Raw genomic sequence first — 16,916 nt, forward strand, 5'->3', positions numbered from 1 at the left:
GAATTTAAAGATAGTTTTTACTGGGTAAGGCTTTTACCGTATCCCCCGATTGTAGAGCCTAGCCTTCAAATCAGTTGTAACTATCTGTGCTGATATTGTTGGCTCCTACTTACTTTCTCTCCGTGATGATACTATAATGTGCTCTAAGTGCAGGGACTCTCTGTGTGTTTAGTCCTTTATTATACTTACTACGGAAGTAAATACAGAGCACCGAATAGAGCGGCTTTTAAGTGTTTATTGACGTTGGGCGTTACAGACTAGCACAGTATATTCACTTTTACCCCATGGCGTTGCATATGCATGTAGTGTAAACGCTAGATTTATTCTTTCCTCCTGACACCGCCGGCCACGGTGAGTTGTCTGGGCTAAAGGTTTTAACCTGGAGGTGGGATGCTGTCCAAACCTTTTGAAATTATATGCAAATTTTTGTGTGTACTTAAATATGTACAGTTTCTTGGGACAGCATGTGAACCTTCAGTAGGTTCTCAGAGAGTTCCAAAAAGGTAAGGTGCCTTGGACCTAGACAGACAATGGAGGAAGCAAAGAAAGCTTTCTAAAATCAAGCTGAACTTGGAAAAATCACTAAAATGAAAATGGTAAAATGCTGTGCTGGACAGGTTATTGATATGATACAATACATTGGTCAGTAAGTGTTAAAATTTAAAGTATACAGTGTTCTTTACTATATAAAGTCACATTTAAAAATTCTTACAGTTAGCTAATAATATAGGCAAGAAAATGACCCTTCTCCTGTAGTAAAAGTTTGATTGTTTATATAACATGCATATGATGGGGTCTTTCCTAATTTGGCATAATGCTTGTAAAAATGGTGAATTGTATAGTTTAATTGCTTTATCTTAATGCCCAATTCTGTAACTTAGATTTTTTTCTTTAGGAAAATGGCTCTGGTGTCAAAAAGCAAGGAAAAAACCCTGATAATTTTATTTGAACTTGACTGTGAAGTTAGCACCGACTTTGGGTGTAACATGACTGATTCTAGTAGCCCCTGCTGTGTTTGGGAGCCACAAGAAGAGCTGTGCATGTTGAAGGTGCATAGCACAAAGCATTGCTGGTATAAGTGTGTTCTATTTGCAAACATTTGTTTAAGAAGCCATAATTTGAATTTACATATTTATGATTGTTAAATTTCCACCTGCAATTATTTTTACATTTTAAAAATTTCCCCATTTTATTGATATCTGTCTTAATTTTATAGACCATCTTTGGGTTTGCATAAAGTAGCTTATCAAAAGTATATCAGAAAGAAAATTAGCACAATAATTACCGATATTAATGTTTAATGGTGCTGTTATAGAATGTTTCACAAGTTGTTGATTTCTTTACATTCATGAATTTAGTGAAAGATTAATAAAGCACTAGTGTTTATTATTTGTTGTGTTCCTGTTTGTTAAAATAGTGTCACTGGTTTACTCCGGGGAGTTTTTTTTCTTCTGGATGAACCAAAATATTCATGAAAGAACTTTAGATTTACTTTATTTCTGATGGCAGGTTGATATATAGACTTGGAATGTATTAGGAAAAACATGCTAAGTTCTCATTAAGAAACTCTGTAGTGAGTTGGGAAAGAAGAACTAATTTTTTTTTTTCATTTTTGTTTCAATTATACAGCAGATATAATTTCTACAGTAGAATTTAATCATTCTGGAGAATTACTAGCAACCGGAGATAAAGGTGGTAGAGTCGTCATCTTTCAACAGGAGCAGGAGGTAAGTATCTATAAAGTTTAATATCTAAATTTCAGTTTGCTCTTGGGACTGGAGCTTATGCTGGAGAATCTCATCAGAGGATGTTGGGCAGATTTGTAAAGAAGTGTGTTTATCGAGCGGAGTATCCAATGTATAGACGGCTCTGGTTCTCTTAGCTCTCTGTGTGTGTATGTGTACGTGTGTGTGTTGTTTTGATTTAATTGTGAGAAGATTTGGTTAGAGAAAGGGGTGGGAAGTGTGGAATAAAAGATTTTAACTGGTTTTAAAGCCTTGGCCCTCTTTTTTTTCCTCTTAAAATTCCATAAAGCAAAATTGCTTTGACCTCTTTTTCAGTGCATAGTTTGCTTTGTGTAATTGGGGGTGGGAGCGTAGTTTAAAGAAAAAGCTGCTCAATTATTTTGACATCAGTTTATACTAATACTGTTACTGTGATTTAAGTATAAAGGTTTTAAATGACAGTTGCATGTATACGCATGTAACGTAATTTATAAGCTCAGTACCCCTCTTAAAGTGGAGTTGATTTGAAAATTGTTTCCCTTTCTCTTTGAAGAAAGGAATTTCTCATTGCAGAATCTGTGATTAAAGTAGGGTTTGGTTTTGTTTTGGGTACAACTTAGGCACACTTCTAAATCTGGTTGACAAGATTTCTCACTAAAATTTTATGCTGAACAAAATTTGTCACAATGGATTTTCCCTTAGTCTCTCCCTCCATTTGTAGATCAAAGTTAAACCTTTATCATTTGTTTCCAAACATTCTGCCCCTGTCTATCTGTAAGATATTCAAGAAGAGTTAAAAGTAATGTGGATAAAATGCAGGGTTTTACAAATAGATGTCTAAATCATAACACAGAGTTAGCTTTTAAAGGATTGTGAAATTCCTTAAATAAGCAAGAATCTAGTAATAATACTACTACTTTGCACTTCTATAGCGCCTTTGACCTGAGGATCTCAAAGTGCTTTACAAACACTAATGAATTAATCCTCACAACACCCAGTGAGGTAGGTAATTTAATTTTAAAAGAAATGATTAATAGTGTCTGATTCGAAGATGCACAAACACTAAATATGTCTCCTTTTATTTATTATTTTTTCTGGTTGGAAGAAAATATGAAAATAAGACTCAAGCTTTTCTTGACAGAGAATGATCTTGTGGGAAGGGGGGCAAAATCAGTTTTCTGTTCCTGTTTTCAAGCAGCTAAAAACGTGACCATAAGAATTTTGAAATACTTAAGAGTCGAAATGGAACCTTACAGGTCATTACCCTTTCCCTTTATTTACAAATGAGAAAGCCAGGCTATTAAGAGATCACTTGATTTCTTTGTGGCAGAGCTAACAACCAGAACCCAGAACTTCCAACATGTTCTCTCTCAGTGCGCTCTGATGTCTTTCATGTTAGGTAACCAAAATGTGAGTGTTAATTTTGTTATTCAGCATTTAGAGCTGGCTTTCCCGTAGGCGTTTTCTGCCCTTCCGTGTATTTTTTTTTTTAACTGAAAATTCATGGCAGTCTACACTTTTGTTTTAAAGAAGGGTGTTTGGAGAAAAGCATTTAAAATTAAGTTTGTTTCCTAAGCACTTCCATCTTGAAGGGATTTACATTGAGGGTTTCTGAGAGAGCCTACATTTCACACGGGGGCTTTGTGTTCTTTAAAAGTGTAAGTTGTCTGTCATTCTTAACTGCATTTAAGAGTTAAAGACAGGGCTCCCCTGGTGGCGCAGTGGTTGAGAGTCCGCCTGCCGATGCAGGGGACGCGGGTTCGTGCCCTGGTCCGGGAAGATCCCACGTGCTGCGGAGCGGCTGGGCCTGTGAGCCATGGCCGCTGAGCCTGCGCGTCCGGAGCCTGTGCTCCGCAGTGGGAGAGGCCACAACAGTGAGAGGCCCGCGTACTGCAAAAAAAAAAAAAAAAAAAAGAGTTAAAGACAAAAATTAATTATCTAGAAACTCAGATTAGTAGCGTGTCTTTTGAAAATTACTTAATATAAATATCAGTGTATTTTTTAAAGGATAGATTAAATAGCAAAGATGATAATTACTGGCTTTCCCTCTTGAAACTTGATCTTGTTAATATTAATCTGATGCATTTTATCTAATATATTTTACACATTTTTAAGCCCTGTCTTATACTGGAGCTTCTAATATAATGCTGTCTTCAGGACATTCAGCATCTATGTCGTTGATTATAAATGTGTGTACCTTACATTTATATCAGTGCATAACATATTTAGGTTAGATTTTATGAGTTCATAGCTATACGTCTGTAAAATAGTGTTACAGTTTAAAAACTGGAAGAGAACTTAGAGATAGTCTTTTCCTAATGTTTAGGTAAATCCTAGCAGAAGTTTACATAACAAAGTTATATTGCTTAGTTTAATAGCAAAGCGCTGGGATTAGACCTTGGATCTCTAAATTTTAATCCAGCTTTTTCTAACAACCACAGCTGTTATACATACACCCCAAGGTACACCGGCACTTAACAAGTGAGCATTTCTTAGGCCCTGATGGTGTTGCTAGCTCTCTTCGCAAAACACAGTGATGTTTGAACTGTCGTGTCTACGGTGTCAGCGTTCCTTGCTAAAATTCACTTGACTGGAGATTTACATATTTCCACTCGCTTTTTTTTATTGCCCTTAATTAAGAAGAAAAGATCATACTGTAGCAGCAGTGAACCTTGCACATCAAACTCTGACATCTTTAACCCACCTTTCTGTCTCACTTTTACCCTTCAGGTGTGGCAGGTCCTCTTCCTGTCATCCTGTCGGGCACACTTTGCTGCCTGTCCATCTGTTTCCCAGGCAGAGAAACTGGGTGGTCAGTAAACAGGGTCTTCATTCAGTTTGAGTATATTTCAGCCTGGTGTTCCTGTAACATTTTCTGCTGTTATTTAATAGTATTTTTATAACTAACACGTTTGAATAGTTTTCTATTTGACAGAATCTTTGTGATAGAAGCAGGGCGTGTAGGGAAATTGAGGCACAAGGGTAAATCGACTTTAGGCATCATGTGCATCACATGGTCAGAGTCCAAAACTTTGAGTCTAATCCAGTGTTCTTTATAGCATGTCCTGAAATAACTGACCCGTCTTACTAGTGTTCACAGTTTGTATATAATGGCTTTGGACAACAAAGTGGATGGTGCAATACATTCCTTCTGATAATGATAATTTGGAGGGAGATTCCATGCAGCTGTTAAGTTGTGGTGTTCCGTAGTTTTTAAGGGTTCTTTGTTTCTATGGGTGCTTATATTAGGTGATCAGCAGTTGTTGAAGTAGTTGGTTTCCTGTTGGCTTTGGATTGCTCAGAACTTCTTCACATTCCTCTGAGGCTTTTTGATACACATGATAAGCTAAAGTGTTGGGGGAGGGTTGATATTTTTAAGGGACAGTTAAGGAGAAAAGTGAGCAGAGAGGTGGTTCCTTTCTGATTTCTTTCTGGATTGTTATGCAGCGTTTGTTTTCTGTTTTCTATGACTGCTGGTTACTTTCTAGGATTTCTTTCGCATTTTTTTGTTCTTAATGTGGTATTCCCAAAACTCCTTAACAGAGTATAGAAGAAAGCTTCGTGTGCTTATCTCAAAAGATGGATAGTATTGTTAATATGTTTGTATTCCCTTTCTGAATTATTTAGAAAGACTGGAATGGGGCTCAAAATCAGGATGTGGTTTAACGGAATTCAATGTCGTTTATACAAAGGGCTTGGTTTAGTCTATTGTTTAGGTGGAGGGACAGATCCTACTGTTTTAGAGTGATGTGGCCCTGTTCACTTAACATAGCACTTACTGTACGCCAAGCAGAATAGCAGGTTTAGAAACATTGGGGAGGAATGGTGGGAGGGACTAAGGCTGTAAAGCCAGGAGAAGAAGAGACGACGAAGAGCCTTGTAACTTAGGGATTCATGTGGGAGAAGAGATTAGTTTATTTTGTGTATGGAAATAAGTACACAAGAATTGGATGCCCATCTGTCGGGAGTATTGTGGAAAGAATAGGAGAACTTCAAGAAAATACTACCACTGTGGTTTCTTCCAAATCAGAATATCTATAAAATAAGCTTCCTTTTCTAAGCTACCAGGCTTGGCTTTACCTGTCTTCATTTTTCATTCATTTTTTTAATCTAAGGTTGTGCTTTCAGAGTACAAAATGTTAGAATCACCTAAAAGTGCACCTAGCCACCTAAAAATTTTAACCAGAATGTTAAAATGCAGATTCCTAGATTGCACTTCAAAACCACCAAATCAGAATTTCTGGAAGCCAGAGACACTATCACTTTTCCTCTATCTATCTATCTATTTATTTATTTACTCACTCACTCACTCACTTACTTTACTTACTTACTTTTACTTACTTTTAATAAACTCCTTTGGGGACTTAACCTGATAGAAAATTAAAATTAAAATTGACTTCATTCCAATACCAGGATAATGATAAAAGCTCCAAAATACAGCTTCAAGGCTATCTTATCTAAAAATATGTTTAAACTGTTTTTCCAAGATAGATCATGCATATAGAAAAATGCATAGAATTATATGTGTACAGTTCTATGGATTTTCACAACAAATACATTTGTGTAACTATCATCTGGGTCAAGAAATGGGATATTACTGGCACTCCAGAAGCCTCTCTGTCCTGTCACTACTACCCCCTGTCCCGAACTAACTGTGAATTTGTTTTGCCTCTTTTGAACTTTTTATGTATATGTTGTGTTCATAGAAATTCAGAGCTAAAATTTATAGGGTTTGCGGGGTTCTTAATCCTTTCTGTGCCGTAGCTTCCTTCAGTAGCCTGGTAAAGTCTGTGGACTTCTCAAGAATGTTTTAAGTGCATAAAATACATAGGATTGTGAAGGAAACTATTGAAATATATTTTTCAATTTATTAAAAACACTTATTTTTGAGCAATCTGTGTTTTTTTGTGACTAACAGCTGAAGTGTGATTTTAAAACATGTCATTTCTATAGTGACAAGGTCGTGGTATTGCTAACACTGGCCTGCTGCTACATCCATAATTGAAAGAAATGCTGAATTTCAGCTAGAGATTAGTAAAAATAACATGTAAATTTCTACCACATCCGAGTTTATAAAATCCCATGGACCCTTGGGAGTTGAGTAGTCTGTGGGCCCCAAATTTGTAACCTCTGGTAATGCAATCTCTTTTTACCAATAAAGAAACTGGGGGGCTCAGACAGCAGGTTTACTCGTGGAGAGTCATACAGTTAACAGAGAAGTGAACCCTTGCTCTGGAACCCTCATATCCCGATTCCCTGTCCATTGCTTTTCCCATTCTGACATGGGTATAGCAACAACAGTTTATATGCCAGACCCTCTGCCAAGCTCCCTAAATCTTATTAATCTTCACAGTAAAATAACGAAGATGTTATGCTCACTTACTATGCCTCAATTTATTACAGATTTATAAATGAATTGAGATTTAGCGAAGATAAATGTTTCCTCTAAGATCACACAGCTAGTCGTGGGTAAAAAAAAAAAAAGCTAGTTCTGTATAAATTGGGATGAATATCCACAATGAAAAAAAATCTTACTCCTCTAAGTAATGAGCCTAAATGGTGTAAATCACACAGGAAAATCAGTTTCATTAACTTTATAGTAATGAGAAAAGTACTTATCAGACTTCTTAATAGTAGCCATTAAGGTATGATGTTTTCTCTGTAGAGGCTTAGCGAGAGAAAACTTGGAACGAGTTTGAAAGACCTGAGAGTTTAAAGACCTGGGTTCTAGTCCTCGTTTGTATTCACTCATTCATCCAGCCACCCCTCTTGTTCAGCCATCTATTATCCAGATTTCTAGTTTCAGTTTACCTCTTAATATTCCCAGTAATTAAAATTATTTGCTCTATGCCCTGCTCTTACTCTGTGTCATGGTTTAGAAATAAATTATTCTGGGTAGTTAGATAATCTGAATAATAGCACATTAACTCTTTTAGATTTTATAACATTTTAAAGCATTACAGTTAACCCTTGAACTACATGGGGTTAATCCCTATGTAATTTATGGTCAGCCCTCCACATCTGCTGATTTGTGGTACTGACATATTTGCTATTGAAAAATATCCATGTAAGAGCGGTCCTGCACAGTTCAAACCCGCGTTGTTCAAGGGTCAACTGTATATTAATTGTAACGTAACACATTTTCTTTAAATTTTATTTGAATATCATAGGTAAAGAATAATACCACTTGATTTGATTTTCTAATTGATTCAACCAGGTATCCTTTTTATCTCTCCCACTATGTTGTAGTTTGTTTTTTTTTTGCGGTACGCGGGCCTCTCACTGTTGTGGCCTCTCCCGTTGCGGAGCACAGGCTCCAGACGCGCAGGCTCAGCGGCCATGGCTCACAGGCCCAGCCGCTCCGTGGCATGTGGGATCTTCCCGGACCGAGGCACAAACCTGTGTCCCCTGCATCGGCAGGCGGACTCTCAACCACTGCGCCACCAGGGAAGCCCTATGTTGTAGTTTTATAAATAGGAAATTATGACTGACATTCTTCTAGATTACATATTGATTAGCATAGTACATAATAAGCACTCAGTGAATGAGCATTAGCTTATTACTATTGGATATAATTTAATAGGATCCTGTAAAATCTTCAAGTATTTCAACTACCATCACTGTGATGAGCTTGGAAAAAGTTTGAAAATTTTTTGTCTGTTTTATGTTTACACCATCTTGTATTTTGCTTTATTCTAGAAAACTCCCCTAGGTTGCTGAGTGCATTGATAGTGGTTTGTTATCTGATATGAATTGATTTTGTTTTGTACCATTTCTGTCACTGTCCCTGAATTGCTGTTTGACAAGACTCAAAAACTCTTTAAACTAACTGTAGGTGACGCTTGAATAACACAGATTCGAACTGCGTGGGTCCACTTACACATGGATTATTTTCAGTAGTAAATGCTGCAGTACTACACAATTCATGGTTGGTTGAATCCACAGCTGTGGAGCCACAATACAGAGGGCTAAGTACGAGCTATACGTGGACTTACCACTGTGCAGAGAGACTTGGCACCCATGACTCCCATGTTGTTCAAGGGTCAACTACATTTTGAAATATAAAACAAATGGTTGTCTCTAACAAGTAATAGGATTAAAGGAGCATTAAAAAACGGTAACTAAGTTTTCATAGTGTTCTATGTGGAAGCTTAAAAAATGTCCTTTTTTTGGGCTTCCCTGGTGGCGCAGTGGTTGAGAGTCCGCCTGCTGATGCAGGGGACACGGGTTCGTGCCCCGGTCCGGGAAGATCCCACATGCCGCAGAGCAGCTGGGCCCGTGAGCCGTGGCCGCTGAGCCTGCGCGTCCAGAGCCTGTGCTCCGCAACGGGAGAGGCCACAACAGTGAGAGGCCTGCATACCGCCAAAAAAAAAAAAAAAATCCTTTTTTTTCTCATTTTTATGTGACCAAACGAAAATACATGTAATGTTTTCTAAAATTTTTTGTGTTTTGGTCTAGGAGCAAAGTAAATATTTTCTGTATTTTCACAGAGTTTCATTTAAGGCAGAGGAAGTTAGTAAAAACACAAGGCAGTTTTTTATATATTTAGAATTAGCTGTTATAGAACGTCAAGTGATGTTCCTTCAAAGAAGTCATTTTTAACTCTTGATTATTCTTAATATGTTTATCGTGGAAAATATGAAAACTGTGTATCATTTCCACAAAGAATAATTTACTTAGGTTGTTTATGCATTAAGTTGTTCATACATCTTATCATCATTGTTTTTCATTAGGTTATACTTTGAAGTGGAATTGTTGAGTACCTTTTTAAGGCTTTCAATAAGTATGGATAAATTATCCTCCAGAAAAGTTGTGTAAATTTATACTTCTCTCATATACTTTATATGACTTTGTCCATATTCTCATCATTAAAACAGGGGTCATCATCATGTTTTTTTATTCTTCATCAGTTTAAAGGCAAAACATTATTCCTTAATTTTGAATACTAATGATGATGAGTAGTTAATACATATATTTGCTGATCATTTTTTAGGTAAATGACCTTTTCATCTTTCAGAGGAGGGTGTTAATATTTTTCCTACTTATTTTTAAGGACCTTTTACACATGAAAGATAGTAACCTGTTGTCTTAAGATGCACTTTTCTCCCCAGTATACTTTTTTTTAACCTTTAAATATTCTTACCTAGTCAGACAGACGTCCACCTTTCTCTGCTCTTTGCTTTCATTTTTATACGGAGAAGCTCTTTTTCACTTCAGAATTCTATAGAAAGTTGCCATTGTACTTTCTTTTGGCTGCTTTTATTTACTTTTAAATATTTAATTGTTCCCTCTGGAATTTATTTTTGTGTAAGAAATGAAGTTCTAATTCTCTTTCCAAATGTTTGTTTGGCTCAAACATCATTGGATTTTACTGCTGTTTTATATTCTGTTTTGGCTTGTCTGAACCTCAGGGGCATACTTGAGTTCATGACACTACCATTATAGATCATGGTGAGGCCCTTTCTTTAAGTAAACAAACACGTGCACGCACGTGTGTAGTCACAGGTACATTAACTTTTATTTGCATAATGTGCTCCCATTCTCCCATGCACCTCTCTTTCATAGAGAACCATTTGAATGTGTTCTTATAATTTGTATTTTGTTTTTGTGTGCTGTTTGTTATTTAATTGTGGCAAAATATCCATGCGTACAATACAATTTTGCCAACCACATATACATTGTTATGCAACAGAATCCCCCAGTTCTGCATAGCTGAACCTCTGTACCCACCGAACAGCAACTTCCTTCCTCCCTCCAGTCCCTGGCAGTCACCATTCTCCTTTCTGTTTCTAGGAGGTCGACTACTTTAGATACCCCGTATAAGTGGAATTATGCAGTATTTGTCATTTTTGACTGGCTTATTTCACTTGGCATAATGTCCTTAAGGTTCATCCATGTTGTAGCCTATGACAGGAGTTCCTTTTTTTTAAGGCTGAATAATATTCCATTAAATGTATATTATACACACACACACCACATTTTCTTTATTCATTTATCAGTCGATGGACATTTAGGTTGTTTCCACTTCTTAGCTATTGTGAATAATCTCATTTGAGATTCTGTTTTCAATTATTTTGGATGTATACCAGATTGCTGGATCATATGGTAGTTCTTTTTTTTTTTTTTTTTCCCATCTGTGCCTCGTGGCATGCAGGATCTTAGTTCCCTGACAGGGGATCAAACCTGTGCCCCCTGCAGTGGAAACGTGGAGTCTTAACCACTGGAACGCTAGGGAAGTCCCCTTTTTTAAAAAAAAATAAATTTATTTATTTTTGGCTGTGCTGGGTCTTCGTTGCTGCGCGCGGGCTTTTCTCTACTTACGGCGAGCGGGGGCTACTCTTCGTTGCGGTGCGCGGCCTTCTCATTGTGGTGGCTTCTCTTGTTGTGGAGCATGGGCTCTAGGCTCATGGGCTTCAGTGGTTGTGGCTCACGGGCTCTAGAGCGCAGGCTCAGGAGATGTGGCACACGGGCTTAGTTGCACCACAGCATGTGGGATCTTCCCGGACCAGGGCTCGAACCTATGTCCCCTGCATTGGCAGGTGAATTCTTAAACACCGTGTCACCAGTGAAACCCTATTTTTTATTTTTTTGAGGAACGCCCATACCGTTTTCAAAGTGGCTGCACAGTTTATATGCTGTTTTTTAAAAAGCTCTATTGAAAGATACACAGAAAAGTGCACAAAACACTAGTGTATTATCACACGCAGAACTTCCCATCCTTCCTTTAACCCTTCTCATTCCCCTTCCCAGTCATTCCTTTCTCTTTCCTCCCCTTGTAAGCCTGTCTTCTAACACTTAGTTTGGCTTGTAGTTATAGAACGTTTTATAAGTCGAATCTACAGTTGGTATTTTATGTCTGGCCTTTTTGCTCAGTTTATGTTTGTGTAATAATTTGCTCACTTTCATTGCTATATAATGTTCTTTTGTAAAACTGTACCACAATTTGTCCATTCTGTTATAAATAGATGCAGACATTTTGGTTGTTTCAGTTCATGGCTTAATAATGCTGCTGCGAACACTCTTGATCAGATTTTTTGGTGCACATTGTCATGCATGAAATTATCATGTCATGGGGGGGTAGGCATTTAGTTTTGGTAGACAACACAGTAAAAAGTGGTTCTGCCAATTTTATTCTCATGAACAATATATGAAAATTCTGGCTGTGCCACATCTTTGCCAATGCTTTGTATTGTCAGTAATTTTAAAATTTAAACATTCAGAGGTTATGAGGGTATCTTACGGTGGTTTTAATTTGTACTTTTCTTGATTAAGGCCAAGGTTCAGCATCTTTTTATGTGTTTATTGGCCATTGGATATCATCTTTTGTGAAGTGCCTACTAAAATCTCTTGCACTTGTTTTCTGCTGGGTTGTCTGTTATTTTTCTTATTGATTTGTAGGCTTTTTGCACTTTTTGAATATATGAACCCTTTGTCAGTTGTATTTGTTGGAAGTATCTATCTTCCATTCTGTGACTTACCTTTTCATTTTTTCTGAATGGTATCTTTAGACAAATAGAGGTTATTAATATTAATATAATTCAGTTCATCAATGTTTTCTCTAGACTTAACTGCTTTTTCTGTCCTGTATAAGAAATACTTCTCTACCCCAAGGTCCAGGAAGATCTACATTTCTGTTATCTTTTAGATCTGTGCTCTCTGGTATGGTAGTTAGTAGATCCCTGTGGCTATTTAAATTTTAATTAATTAAAATTAAGTAAAATTTAAAGTTCACTTCCTTAGCCACAGTAGCTACATTTCAGGTGCTCAGTAACCAGATGTGGCTGGTGGCTACCATATTGGACAGCACAGATACAGACTATTTGCGGAAAGCTCGCTTGGACAGTGTTGTACTAGACATATTCACATTTATATTTCTGATTCACCTGGAATCAGTTTACATGAGTGGCTTGAGGTGTAGTAAGGGTCAGGGTTTGTTTTATTATATATGAATAGCCAATTAACCAAAAACTATTTAGTGAGAAGACCATCCTGGCTCAGCAGTGCCGCTTTTGTCCAAATTCAGGCCTGTTTCTGGGCCATCTGTTCTATTCCACTGGTATATTTGTCAGTTCTCGTGTGAGCACCACACTGTCCTCATTGTGGCTTTAAAACTTGATCATGATATAGTGTCCTTTATGTATTTGTGGCTTCTGTTTGTGTCCATGTTGAAGTACGTGATTTTGTTTTTGTGGACTGTGTTTTTTAATGTATGTGAAGAATACCCTGTCTTGCACCTCATTCTGTGTCCTACTTTATGACTGAGAGCTGTGTTTTCCGGAACCTTCTGTCTTGCTGTGTGTGCATCTAACCCATTCTTCCTCATTTCTGCACCATACTCCGTTTGCCAGGTTAATTCCAGCTTCCCTTTACCATACTGGTGCCACCTTTTATTCATTCTTTTTGCTTTTATTTTTGTTCATTTAGAAAATTTTTATTGAATGCCTGTTATATGCCAGATACTATTACGGGTGTTGGGATGAAGCGCTTCTAAATTCATTAAGAAGATTTCACATAAATAGATTGTGTGGTTAAGAAAATAGATTCTGGAAAGCTGTGCAAGAAAAACCCAAATATGAAGCATTCTGGAATGTATCATGATTCTCTCTGATTGTAGGAGAGGTTTTAAAACAAAAATAGCCTTCTTTGACTTTGATGCATTCTTGTTCGAATGGCACAGTGTTGAGGACACGGGATTATGTTCCTTTTCTTCGTTTGCTCGGTGCACTTAGTTCACGCCGAGAACAGTGCTGGCGTGACCGTTCCAATGTCAACATCCCTCCCCATGTTTTAGGGAAAATCGCACTGTCTGCTAGGGTCCGGCTCTCTGCAGTTCGTTAAGTCGGTCATTGTTTTATGGCATCTGTTTTATGACCTCTTTCATTTGTCACTGCTGCAGTTATTGTTTTGTTCTTATCCATTGTCTTTAAAAATTCACTGTAATTTCAGCATACTTTCAGGAGAGAGTGCACATGCCTCATGTATCTTTAACTTGTCAGCTGTAACTTTCTCCTTGTGTGGTGTGTGTGTGTGTGTATATATATATATACACACATATATATATATATATATATTTTTTTTTTCCTGTCGGAAAGAAACAGTGCTTCTTGCAATCCATTGAGACGGCCAAACACCTCCAATGATTTTGTTTCTGAATCATGTAATAGATCATGTTTAGACCCATGTAGTTATTCTTGAGTCTTAAGGATGATGTTATTTTTCTGTTGTAGAAAATATTTTTATATGGTTGTGCTTTTCTTTTCCTTATCATCAAATACAGACCCTGATAGACCTAGTCTCTGCATATACCTTGGCCCTGCTTACCTGGGCTCTTTGTTTTGCTTACCTGAATTATATGGACCTTAATTTCTATTTTTGACTAAAGTTTCACACACACAAGTTACCGGAAGGCAGAGATTCTGTGTTATTAAATTTCTCTGTACCTCTGGGACCTAGTGTACATAGTACTGTAGTCTCTTGCTTAAGTTAAAAACACTGCATTATATTGTAGCTTTTTTTGGAGAGTAACATGACAAACGTTTAGAGACTGAGTAACTTTCAATGGAAGACTTACGGAATTTCTTCTGGTGAGATATTAGCGTGTACACATTAAATGGGTTAGTTATCAGATTTGGTGTAAGAGTATGGTAATGAGACCAAGGTTCTGAGTTTGATTTTTACCCTTTCCATATCCCCAGTGTGGATTTTGTTCTTTGGTATGCTCTGCATTCTCAGTATTGGCAAACCCACTCAGTAATGATTGATACTACTGTCAGAGGACCCACATACAACTGTAACCATGAATGATCAATCCAGATAATCAAGCTACTGGAAAAAAAACAACCCAGAACATACACTTACAAGATGATGACTCAATAAAGTTTTCTTTTATAAGGAGAAATAATAATAATGACTAACGGGTCATTCTTATTATCAAGTAATCTTAAACATTTCATTTGCTAATTCACTTTTACTTAAAACAGTTGATTATAAATAATATCTTTCTTTTAAACTATTTTTCCATTGGTTTTTTGAACTAGACATTTAATGTTTTTGGTGGAAAGGTTTTTTGATGTGTGATTATGTGAGATTATGTGATGATGGATTAAAACGTAAAATTCTGAACATGGTTATAATTCTCATTTTTGCTAAGGTAGTGTTAACTGAAGAAGTTCACAGGTAGACTCTTTATCCAATAGCTTAAATTATATTCACTCACACTGATACTAAGTGAAATAAATCGTTGGTGCGTGCTAGGCTCATAATATAAGAAAGATAATTCAAGGAAGGTACGCAGTTGTTGATGGCGTGAGGCCTGCTGGGTATTGCTGAATGTGGGCTCAGTGGGTAATAGAGCCCTGTAACTGTGGTCTTGGGTGGGGGAGGTCGGGGTCAGATGTGCTGTTGCATTTATGAGAGCTGTTCTCTTAAAGAGTTTTTCAGCAGTGAATTGACCTAAAGGCAGGCATGAGAAAGGGAAAGGAAGAGGACAATACATCATGTTAAGTAACGGATAGAGAACTGATCCTTAAAACAGTGGGCAGAGAAAGAAGGTGTGCCTCAGCCAGCTGTTCCTGATGAGCTTTTCTTATTTAATCTTTACTTTTTGTTATGTGTGCTCAGTAGTCCTCTGTACTATGTCATAGATAAAAGTAATCAGCAAAATGATCCGTATTTTAATAACGCTTTTCCTCATGAATTGGGCCTAATTACTGGGCTTTATTTAGCTTTTCCTTTTTTTTTCTTTTAAGCATTTATATTTATTCCTTGAAAGCCTTTAAATATAAAAAACAATATAACTTATATAAGATTCAGGGTCTGTTGGAATTGATTATATGTTTGATTAATTTGAAATATTTCTCAACTGCTCCAAATATTTTTGTTTCCATTTTAGAACAAAATCCAGTCTCATAGCAGAGGAGAATATAATGTTTACAGCACCTTTCAGAGCCATGAACCAGAGTTTGACTACTTGAAAAGTTTAGAAATAGAAGAAAAGATCAACAAAATTAGGTGGTTACCCCAGAAAAATGCTGCTCAGTTTTTATTGTCTACCAATGGTAAGTGTAAATTTTTTCTTTTCATATGCCCAGTATGTACACATAGCCTGTAGGATGCTTTCCCCTTTTCAAAGAGGAGTAGTTGTTAAGAGATCTCCGCAAATAGACATTTGGAAATATTTTTTCCCTATATAGAATGTAAACTCTTCTTTTTTGTCTTCCCTTTTTTATTGTCTTTTAGTTTTTAAATTCTTTGAAAGAGATCCTCAGGTGTCCACTTCTTTTAGTCCACACAGTTTGTAGTGAAAAGAAAGCTTTACCATTGGGTTTGGGTCAGATCCTGTTTCTGCCACTTCTTGGCTTAGTCGCCTTGGGCAGGTTACTAACCCTGAATCAAGTTTCCCTCATCTGCAAACTGGAGATGGTAATATCTGTGTTACAGTGCGGCTGTGAGGAGTGAATGTGATGACTCCTAGTGTACATAGTGAGTGCTCGGTAAATATTAATTTCCTTTCCTCTTCCTTTTTAAGTGTGCCTAACTCTCCAAAGAGTGTTTCAAACTGTAAATACAAAATACTCTGTCAAAGGACGGCCCCCATTCCAGGATACTCTCTAGGAGAGCGCTCCTCTTACTTGATCCTCATCCAGGAAGGACACAAACCGGAGTTGACTCATTGCCTTCTTCCCAGCGAGCCTTATGGCTGTAAGAAGATGCTTCTCATACTGTTTTGTTTGTTCAGGAAATGTTATTAAGTGAGGGTTAGAATTATATAATGACTCTACCAGAATTTAAAGTCCTTTATGACAGGTTAAGAAGTGGGTCATTTCTTTTGTTCTTCTAAATTTTTTTCACATGAGTTGTTGTGACCCGGTTTATCCCTGTGGATTTGAGTCTAAAGAGAAGCATTAGAGTGATTGAGGGGTACGTCCAGCTGTTCTGGGTAGCCATAGTCTGTAAAAATTAGATTAAAAGTTTTTTGAGGCTGGCACAAGGATTGGGGAAAACCTCTCATTTTCTCATCCCCTCGGTGTTAATAAAATCAGATTTTAGCACCTAGACCTCACCATTCTTTAGCACTTGCAGAATGTAAATTCAAGTGACTTCGGGGGTGACCCAGTAGACAGTATTAAGTGCTGCCCTCATCCACCTTAGGCCTTATCACCCATTGTATCCAATTATTGGAAATGCGTTCCC

General features: G+C 37.2%; 1 protein-coding gene across 2 annotated transcripts in view; it reads left to right on the forward strand.

Annotated features, from left to right (window-relative positions):
* Positions 1-16,916, forward strand: part of PPP2R2A (protein phosphatase 2 regulatory subunit Balpha) — an 84,736-nt gene that overhangs the window by 51,844 nt on the left and 15,976 nt on the right. The window contains exons 3-4 of one of the 2 annotated variants that reach the window (XM_082616439.1): positions 1,630-1,727; positions 15,616-15,781. In XM_082616439.1, the coding sequence (XP_082472565.1) occupies positions 1,630-1,727; positions 15,616-15,781 (264 nt within the window). The remainder of the gene's footprint in view (positions 1-1,629; positions 1,728-15,615; positions 15,782-16,916) is intronic. The other variant, XM_082616440.1, reaches the window with a different exon arrangement.

Source organism: Mesoplodon mirus (assembly GCF_964341445.2).
Source record: "Mesoplodon mirus genome assembly, chromosome: 1".
In the NCBI taxonomy this organism is placed as follows: domain Eukaryota; kingdom Metazoa; phylum Chordata; class Mammalia; order Artiodactyla; family Ziphiidae; genus Mesoplodon; species Mesoplodon mirus.